At 39.2% G+C, this 10,647-nt stretch overlaps 1 protein-coding gene across 1 annotated transcript in view; it reads left to right on the forward strand.

The window, feature by feature from the left end:
* The window catches only part of slco3a1 (solute carrier organic anion transporter family, member 3A1), a 33,541-nt gene extending 25,780 nt beyond the window's left edge, over positions 1-7,761 (forward strand). The window contains exons 3-10 of the mRNA XM_034142107.1: positions 1,286-1,384; positions 1,474-1,746; positions 2,275-2,439; positions 2,530-2,728; positions 4,461-4,629; positions 5,226-5,398; positions 5,508-5,572; positions 5,941-7,761. Of these exons, the coding sequence (XP_033997998.1) occupies positions 1,286-1,384; positions 1,474-1,746; positions 2,275-2,439; positions 2,530-2,728; positions 4,461-4,629; positions 5,226-5,398; positions 5,508-5,572; positions 5,941-6,293 (1,496 nt within the window). The 3' untranslated portion in view covers positions 6,294-7,761. The remainder of the gene's footprint in view (positions 1-1,285; positions 1,385-1,473; positions 1,747-2,274; positions 2,440-2,529; positions 2,729-4,460; positions 4,630-5,225; positions 5,399-5,507; positions 5,573-5,940) is intronic.
* Positions 7,762-10,647: the final 2,886 nt, after the last annotated feature.

Genomic DNA, 10,647 nt, shown 5'->3' on the forward strand with positions numbered 1-10,647 from the left:
CAGAGCTAGGGAGGCCAATAAGGAAGTGCCTCAAACTGCAGTTCATCTAGTGGCCAGTAGGAGCAGTCTGCAGAAGGGAGCAATTTCCACAGACCCCCATGTTAAAATGACCAACTTTACAGCAGAAATAAACATGTTTACATCGTGGTTCAAAAAGCCATATTCTCTGTATAGTTAGATTCCCCCTTCATGACAACTGTGCGGGGGGTGAATTGTTTTATAACACAACCCTTTTAGTTATATTAGGTCTTAAAGTGTTTGCATAAATTAGGGCGTGGTCACCTTGAGTGACAGGTCTCTCCATTGAGTGCTGCTTCTAGCTTTCTGTCTCTCTGCAAATATATATTTTAGAAACCTGAAGGCATTTTAAGATTTGTATGCAAGTATTATCCCACAACTCAATACCTTAGATTATTTATAATTGAAAGTTTTGCTGAATAGTTTCATGTTAACTTACCTTAAGCAACGTAAAATGTGCAGACCGGGAGCAACAGATGTAGGTTAGCCGGCTAGCATCACAGAACAGCACTGCTGAGCATGTTAGCTTAGCTTGGTAGCCTCAGCTAGCTCTGGAACTTCCAGCCCAGTGGCAGCAGGTCCCGCCTCGGCTCGGCCTCTTTGCCCTTATTTGGAGCAGGCGGGAGTTAGACTCTGACGTCACTGTCGAGCCGTTAGTGGCCGACACCGCCTACTTTAGGCTTCTCGGCAACTCTGCAGAATCCTATGGGTGACGTCACGGACACTACGTCCATTTATATGTACAGTCTATGGTCTCAATGCTGCATTCAAAGTAAAATGTTAACTTTTTATTTGTACCTTTTCATCATTCCTAAATTCTCTTGTCACTTCATGCCACCATTTGTTTTTAAAATAAAATAAAACGTTATTGTCCCTTCAGAGCAGAACATTGTTCTCACCAATAAACGCAATATACATCAATACTGTAATAAAACGATAAACATAAGCGTTACAGTTAATCTGCAATATATGTTCAAAGGTTGGAATAACTAATCGACTAATCTCCCAACATTTATTGCCATTGAGAACATAAGAGCTTCTTATACAGTATGTACCAGAGGTGTTTTATTGCTTACCCAGAAGGCAATAACTGTATAACAAAGATCATATTGTGACTTTGGCTTGGTACCCACAGTTAAATATACACATCTGTTCTAATAAAATGTGCCTCCTTGTTTTTGGGCTTGCTTTTTATCACTAAAAACATATTTCTGAAAGTGAAATGTAACCAAACAACTCAGTTAACTAGATATTTGTTTCTATGCAGGAATCCTCTTCTCTACCCTCGTGTTCGGGCCTGCCTGTGGCTTCATCCTCGGCTCCGTCTGCACTAAGTTCTACGTGGATGCTATCTTCATCGACACTGGTGGGTTCGATATTTCTCCAGTGTTGAATTATGTCACCGTCACCTCTCTCTCTCTGTGATGTATTGACCTCCGCTGTGCCTCTCCACAGATGAGCTGGGCATCACTCCAGAAGACCCGCGGTGGATCGGGGCCTGGTGGGCCGGCTTCCTCCTGTGTGGTGCCTTACTCTTCATCTCGGCTCTCTTCATGTTTGGTTTCCCCCAGTCACTGCCGATCAAGGAGAGAGAGGAGGGGGCAGAGAGTGAGCAGGTGATGCTGCCTCCCTCTCTGAGTGCAGACTATGAGACTCCAAAGCCCAGCAATGGTGTTGTACGCAACCACGAGCCTGCCAACAGCCCCACCTGCTGTCAGCAGCTCAGGGGTGAGTGTGCCGCATCCAGAGAGGCACTGCAGTGTTGAGATGCAGGAAAAATACAATCTATTTTTAAAGTGCATGACATCTATTGATTTATTTTCTATATTTTTTTATTGGTCAAATTGAAATAACACTAAACAGTTTGTAATGGTTGAAATTGGTCGGAAATGGATAAGACTTAGACCGTCTTTATTGAGTAAATTATTAGTGCTGTGCTGGAAATGTTACTTGAGTAAAAGTACTATCATCAAAATTAGCTTTAGACATCAAGTTAAACTAGTTATTATCCATACTGTCCACACAAACAAAACTCCTGTATTTTATCCATTGAGTATCCACAAAGTAATTGGTTTACTTTTTTATTATATATACTATATTATATTTATTATATATTCATTTAATGTTGTTTAACGGCTAAACGCATTCAATCAGATGAGATCAGAGGAGGACAAAACAGGCAATAAGAGATTCCGGTCTGTCCATTTGACCAACTCAGATATTAATGATCATCTTTCCTTATTTCTTTAATAATAGTGATCCCTAAGGTGACCAAGCACCTCCTGTCCAACCCGGTGTTCACCTGCATCATCCTGGCGGCCTGTATGGAGATCGCGGTCGTGGCTGGCTTTGCAGCGTTTCTGGGGAAATATCTGGAGCAGCAGTTCAACCTCACCACCACCTCAGCGAACCAACTGTTAGGTCTGTAATCACAGCAAACATGTACAAGCACACACACTATACACAGTTTATCAGTATGATAAACAGGGTTTGTTCAACTTGATGTTAAAGGTATGACAGCGATTCCATGTGCGTGCCTCGGGATCTTCATGGGCGGTCTGCTGGTGAAGAAGCTGAACCTCTCGGCCCTGGGAGCCATCCGCATGGCCATGCTGGTCAACCTGATCTCCACCGCCTGCTACGTCTGTATCCTGTTCCTCGGCTGCGACACCGGCCCCGTCGCAGGAGTGACCGTCCCATACGGCAATGAGTAAGAGAGAAGCTTTGTATTAAAGGTTGAATACAGGATGAGGAGTTATGAGATTAGGAAAGTGGAAATAATTGAATATTATTACATAAGTCAGACTTACCTATACTAAACTACTTATACTAGACTTTCTCCCAATACTTTTTCCCTTAAAATGTACTGTATTATCTTACTATTTCAGGACTCTTAAAAAGCCAGCTGCTGTTTTTTTTCTTTCTTGTAATTTACTGATTTACTTACTTAATAATGAATCTAAAAATACAATTAGGGAAAAGAAATTAAACCGATGACAACTATGAGTGCAAGCAGTTTCAAGGGGATTAAAAGCCAAAGTAGGTATGGAACCACTGGATAAAGGAGTATTTGTCTGATGCAAAGGGTTAAAGTGACTTCATGACACCTTGGGCTGAAACAGGGTCAGGCTGTCTTAAATGTATCTGATTTCGAAACGTTTCACTTCCTGGATAACTGGTCTAACAACAGGCTCCATTTCGCCAATCTTCAAGACAAAGCATGACAATGTGTCTTTTATAACTAAACAGCAAATAAAAAATGATATTGTATGTCAAATGGAATTAAACAGTAAATCCCCAGGAGTAAATTCGAAATTAGTTCAATTAAAGAAAAACAGCATAGAAAGCTATACCATAGATTAAAACAAACTCTTGATAATGTGTATGTTAGAAAATTCAGCGAGTTTTTATACCATAGTTTGTACATTTGTGTCGTATCATAAATATACTATATTCTAATAAATAAACATGAGTCGTAAACAACATTATAGCCCTTAAAGGTAACACTGCTGCCAAGGTTGGAGGACTTTATTGGAGGGTCTAAATGTGCAAATAAAAAAAATCTTATCACTGCCAGTCACAGGGGCGCTATGGGAATAGTTTTTATTATTAACAACTCTGTCATCTCATGGAGTCTATAAAAAGGTTTTCTATTCAGAAAGTGGCCTTGCGCTCCTCCTGGCTGCACAGACTGAATACAGATGCGACAGACATTGAAAGAGTTTTAGAGCCATTCTTTAAGTAACATTTCATCCACTTTGATAGTGATGGATGTTATTTGACTAAACAAATGTAATCCCCAATTAGGTACATTTAAATGCTAAGTAGGGATGGGTTGTGAATGTCAGTATAATCAATGTTAACAGTGTGCAGTTTAGTTTTTGTGGGTTGCAGATGTGAATTTTTTATTTCTGTAGATATCTCTGCAACACAACAAATAGACGTCTTTGACATAGCGTCAACACTGCAACCTCTTCACATTCAATTGAACATTTTTATATTTTGAATGGTTAAACTTTAAATAAATGTATTTCCCATTTGGTTAATTGGAGGTCATCATGCACCCACGTTGAATAGTAGAGATTTTCTTTCAAGGAAGATTTTTGTCTAGGAGTTTAGATCCAATCCAAGATACATTTTTTGTTACAGCTGCCCTGTAAAAACATACATGACTGATGTTGATGTTGTAAAAGAAAATTTGTACTAAGTGGATTAATTGCCTTTAATTCTTGTTATTTTCAGTAGTAATTTTTTCGTGTGGTGGTCCTGTAGTAAATCTGACTTTACGGCTTTGCTACTTTTTATATTTGATAGCTTGAGCCCAGCTTTCTTAGAGCAGGTTATCTGTGCAGTGCAGTTTCCATGGAGATGTTAAAAGTGAGCCATAGAGTCACTGATAGAGAGTGCTTCTGCTGCTCAGGTTTCCCTCTCTCTCTGTCCAGGACGCTGCGGGTGGGCAAGAAACCAGAAGCTCAGTGCATCAGTCAGTGCAACTGCTTCACCTCCTCCATCAGCCCCGTGTGCGGCTCCAACGGCGTCACCTACCTGTCCGCCTGCTTCGCCGGCTGCACCCGGACAGGCAGCACTCGCATCGGGTCCAACATCTCCCAGGTCTTTACCCCTCTCTCAGTCTCGTGGCAGCAATGACTAAAATACATGTTCTGATTGTACCACTGGATCACCAATAAATACATTACAGATAATGCTAACTTTTCTTAAAGCTTCTTAAAATGCCTTAAAAATATGTTTCTTAATGTCTTTCATTTTTGTAAAGCACTTTGAATTGCCTTGTGTTGAAAGGTGCTATATTAATAAACTTGCCTTGCCTTGCCTAATCTATTTTAAAAGAAAAAGTCCCAGTATTTCACAGCCCTGTCGTCAGCCATCACATGCCAGGCATTTAAGTGTTGCTGTGGTTGTTCTCAGATCAGATGCTGACTGCTGACTTTTATATTCAAATCACATGCAGAAAGAATTTCTCTCAGCTCAGAGGCACTAAATATTACTATCAATTCTGTAGCAGTATTTCTCTTCTTTTTTTTTTAAACGCAAGTATATCAAGTACAGATCACATGTTTTGATACCGGGCGTTCATCCAAATGTGAGAATAGTGTGAGTTACAGCTATAACACGTCTTCCATGTAATTGAATCTGTTATTTTTTAAAGTGGGTCCTGGGTGAAGCCTCTCGTCTTCTTCTCTCAACAGAACCTGACGGGGTGTGCTTGTGTGTCCTCCGAGAGTGAATTCGCCACAGCGACCCCGGGGAAATGTCCGACGCCCGGCTGCCAGGAAACGTTCCTCATCTTCCTGTGTGTGATCTGCGCCTGCAGCCTGGTCGGAGCCATGGCCCAGACGCCCTCTGTTATTATTCTCATCAGGTATGTATGATTTACATGTACGAGTGTGAGTGCGTGTGAAGTGTTTGTGAATAGGTATGTTCTTGCACAGAATCAATAAGCATAAACAAATGACCTTTTTCTCTTGAAGGACTGTGAGCCCTGAGCTGAAATCGTACGCACTGGGACTTTTGTTTCTTCTGTTACGACTCCTCGGTAAGACCTTTTATCAGATCATTGATTTCAGATTCTATGTTTATATCTCAAAACTAACACTTGCGGCATTCACCACAGTAACGCCAATACACGCCTCGATCAACCTGAAAGGCTTTGTTTGTTTTTCCACATGGAGACAAATCAGATCATCCATACAGCAGTAGAGTTAATTACATCGAAAAACAAACACACATTCAGGACGTGCAGGGAATAAGAAAGTCTGAAACAAATTATCTAGAAGCTACTTACAGATCATAAATGAGGATTTTTGTTTCTCTTTCTTTGTGTTGAGGAACACATTTTCTCCATATGTTTCTTTTTGGGAACAGAAAGAGTTAGTGGGCTCAGACAGTGTTTCTGTTTTACAGGATTCATCCCCCCTCCTCTGATCTTTGGAGCTGGGATCGACTCGACTTGCCTTTTCTGGAGCTCAGAATGCCGCGAGAGAGGAGCTTGCCTGCTGTACGACAACATAGCTTACAGGCATCTGTACGTGAGCCTCGCCATCATCCTCAAGGGCATCGCCTTCCTCCTTTACGCCACCACATGGTATTGCTTGCGCAGGAACTATAAGAAGTACATCAAAAGCAACGAGGGCTACATGTCAGCGACCGAGTTTTACCCCTCTCTCACTGAGGGCCCCAAACTAGTCGACAGGACAAAGTTTATATATAACCTGGAGGACCACGAGGTTTGTGAAAATATGGAGTCAGTTTTATAGTTTGTTGTGCAAGAAAAAGATAATATGGACATTCATATTCTCTCATAAGAATATTCTTTTCTTCTTTTCTTGAAAGGATAACATTTTTTGATAAAAGGCAATCTCTTTAATGGCCCGTTCAGGTCTCAGAAGACGTTGCTCTCCACTGAGCTCCACGTCCTCTGCAAACTTTCAAGGGTCCATTTTAGTCATTTACATATCGGCGAGGTGTTGTCCAGTGTTGCCGGTGAATTCCTGTGTTGACTCGATGGTAGAAGACGACTACAGTACTGTCTGGCTCAGTCCTAGATGATTATTAGTGAGCGGACTTGAAGCTATTACAACTAGTTGCCATATCGTTTTAGGTCTGTCATGACTCCAGTGATCGGTGTGGAAAATGACAGTTTCCTTTTCAGTCAGTGCACTGTGTGTTCTGTCTGTCACTCTCTCAAAAATGAGATTGTTATGCTAAAAGTTCGGGTGATTCTTCAGTTATTCATATTTAAAAAGTTGCCAAGTGTTTACAAACTAATAGTTCATCAGTTAATGCATTTTGTTTCAATGCAGGAGAGTTTCTTCTAAAAGAGAACAGAAACACTCAGACTGGGTGGTTATAGTGGCCTATTAGATGTTTTAACTGTCCGAATATTAAGTCTAATAACTTAAAACAAGGTAGTGTTTTCATGTCATCATGCACTGTTCAGTTATATCTTGCTGGATCACAGGCACTGTTTTTGATACTGTTTAGACTAGACTGTGAAGTCTTGTCTCATAGGTGCAATTCATATCTGATACATCCATGTTTATTACTAGCTTTGTGTCAGACTGCAGGTTTGTTTTTCATTACAGCAGTTTGTTCCATATCCATGTTCGTATTTACATTTGCAGACTTTATTCAGCCTAACGCGTCTTAATAAGGGATTATTCATATAAGAATGTTACAATTATATTTTCTTCTGACTTTCACCTAGTGGAAACAATAAAAAATATCAAGAGTAATATTTCTATGTGTTTGGTAAAAACAGATAAGGAGTAATATATATATATAGGTGTCATTAGGCCCAGGATGTTTTGTTAGGTTGTATTTGAAAGGACAGTATGAATTATATATGATCTGAGATGCGTGTGTCACATTAGATTTGGGACAATTCATAGAAATCGGAAGGTGTATGGTGCATTATTTGGTTATATAAAACAGCCTGTTATAAATGGGATAAAAGTAAGAGAAATGTTTCAGGAGTTTGTGTGCGCCAGGTCAAATAAAGCAAACAACTCATAGAACACACTGAATATATTCCTGGTCATGTATTTGAAGAAGTCTTTAAGGCAACGCGACACACACTGTACAACCTGTTACTTTACTGATTTCCCTGCATTTACAGTTTTGACTTTGTCCCTTTTCTTACACTTTTTGTATGGCAACATATTGTTTATTTTACTCTGGAAATAAATTATTTTTCAGAAAATAAATGAAAATGTGACTTTTGCATTCTTTTTCAGAGAATCATTCTTTTTAAAGAGTTGCTCTGACCAGTGTTTGGTTTTATTCTGTTCTACACAACCTACACACTACACACTTACAAACAAAAATGGATTAACAAAAACAAGATGGGGGGGTGGGAATCAAAAAGGGACATGGCACAACAAAATTCACAACTCATATTTCCTCAATATCGTATGAGTGATGACTCAGTAAGATGTGAGGTATTGACCAAAAAATTAATGGACCGCATAAGCGCACATTACTTTTTTATTTTCACAGCAGATTTACAGCCTCTAGTTCAGCTATTATCTTTTATCATTCAGTCACTATTCATCGGGGAGCCATTGACTCTTTCAGAGGCTATAAACTATGTTGATCAATGTTTTTAATATCTAACTGTACAAATTCTCAACTAAACAAAGATGCCTGTCCTCTACATCTGCCACTCATATTTTAATTGTCTTTAAAAAGCTGCGGGACTTTCACAAGCCTCGAAAGTCTACAAGAATGTATTTATATACCGTCGCGCCAATTATCTACCAGCAAACATTGCTGAAGGAAGGACAAAAGAGAAGGCAGCCTGAAAAGTGAATTTGTAGTGTATAACCGCAAGATCTAAAAGAAATAAAAGATAATATATAACTACCCTTAATAATGCACTAACATTTCCAGTGCTTTCTTTACCAACAGTGATTTTAAATCATTTTTTGCAATAACTCAGATCCTATAATTGGACTGATGTGATCATCTCTCTGGACTTTTCATGGAAAAGATGACCCTTCCTAGGCAAAAATAAAAGTCATGATCTGTGGATCGACAAGCATTTGTTATTGTATTTGTTACAGCCAATACATCACCTATTTAATAACTCATCATTTTGGGAGCATGTTTACTCTTTTTGATTTATTTAACAGGGACAGTACACATATATAAACATTTCAGTTAGTGAAGAGGCTATTTATCATCTGTAGTCCCCGGACAGATTTTGTAAGTCACCCTAAATAAAATTTCATTTCATTCAGTAAATACAATCACTGAAAACATGGGACATACAGCATTGGAAATGTTAATAAAAAAGAACAACAATACAAAAATTATATTTTATTTTCTCTTAAGTTTGTTTTTGCTTTTTTGCCTATGCACCTGATGTCACGACCTCCATTTCTTAACACAAGAATGACATGTAACAAAAAAGTTGACTGCATTTTTGTCCATGTGAGTAAATAGCATGAAATAAAAGATAACATTTCTTTGTAGCCAACAACCACACTTCCAAAGTATTTCAAAAGGCCGCCCTCTACATTTCAATAAATAACCTGCACACGGCCCATTAGAGGCTGACCTCAGTCTGTCACAGCTGCAGAGGGTCCGGGGGGTGGGGGGGAGGGGGTTGGTTTATTGTGTGTAGCGGTGTTGCTTTTACACAGTGCACATTTTATGTCCTGTGAATTTTAGCTGTGAAGACTGATAAAAGAAGCTTGCACTTGAAATGTTTAAATGATTCAAAATAACCAACGCTGGTAATAAGTCCCTCTGCAGCTCTGAGAACTGAGCCAAAACCAAGCCTTTTCTTTTGGTTCCAAAAATTCATCAAGGCAGCTTTACTTTGTCTGATCCTAACATTATCAAATACAACAAAACAGTCTGCTGGGTGGTAATGAAAAGCATAGTTTCAGTAAATCAAAGATATCATTGGGATTAAATAAATTATTCATACCGGGTAAATAATAAATCACAACTTTATTTAAAATGTTTGGCTTGTGTACTGAAGCAGCTAAAGAAGCAGCCTCTTATGAAAACAGCATGTCAGAGTAACTATAATTTCTAAGCTCAAGTGAAGGCAAAAGTGACAAAAAGGAGAGTGTGTGCTATAGCATCTTCATGTGTGTGGTTGTTAGGTGGCTGTAAAGTCTAGCAAAAACACAGACACTCCAAAAAGTCAAACATCAGGTGTATGACAACCGCTACAGTATCAGCAGCATCTGCCTCAGTTAACAGCCCTCTCTGATACACACCTCGCTCCTGATGCACGTCACATCAGAGACATACAAAATGCAACTACAACACTCGAGGGGAAAGCATACTTGCTGAAAGTCAAATCACACAAAATAAACAACCTTACTTTAAATAGAAGCTGCTGCAGGCAAGAGATTGCTGCTTTAGTCAAGCAGTTTCAATTAGCTTAATGGGTGCTCTAGTAAGACAAAACTGTTGCACAACAACTCCAGAGGAAAAAATAAAGCAATAAATACTCCGCCGAGAGCTGTGACTGTGAGGGATATACTGTAAATGATCCAATGAATATGAATCTAGTGAAGTGAGTGAGTGAGTGAGTGAGTGAGTGAGTGAGTGAGCGAGTGAGCGAGCGAGCGAGCGAGCGAGTGAGTGAGTGAGTCTGCTGACATTTATATTTTCATGCCAAGACGCTGATTTTCAACAACAACATCCCTCACTAGGAGATGAATGCAAATGTGATGCATGCATGACAGATTTGACAGTATACATTAAGTGTCACATCACTTGTATATAAATTAAGAATATTCAAATTAGCTTTAGATATTATTACAAGGATGAATTTGATTATGAGTCTTGTCATTATGCGCGCTCTCTCAAGGCTCCAGCTGCACCTTTCACTTTATGTTAATTTGGCCTTTAGACATGTCTGTGAAATGCAATTGTGTAGATAATATATGCATGACATTTTAAAACAGACAGAGTTGACACTTTACATTTGCTTTCACTAATTGATGCCTAAAAACTGAACCCAATCCAAACATGTGCCAATGCCAGCTAGTGTGTTTTGTTTTTATCAGCAAAAAAAAAGAAACTAATAATCTCTCATACAGTATAGCTAAATGTGTGAGGTTTTCCATTTCAGCTTTCAGTGGAATA

This window comes from Trematomus bernacchii, unplaced genomic scaffold, assembly GCF_902827165.1.
Source record: "Trematomus bernacchii unplaced genomic scaffold, fTreBer1.1, whole genome shotgun sequence".
In the NCBI taxonomy this organism is placed as follows: Eukaryota; Metazoa; Chordata; class Actinopteri; order Perciformes; family Nototheniidae; genus Trematomus; species Trematomus bernacchii.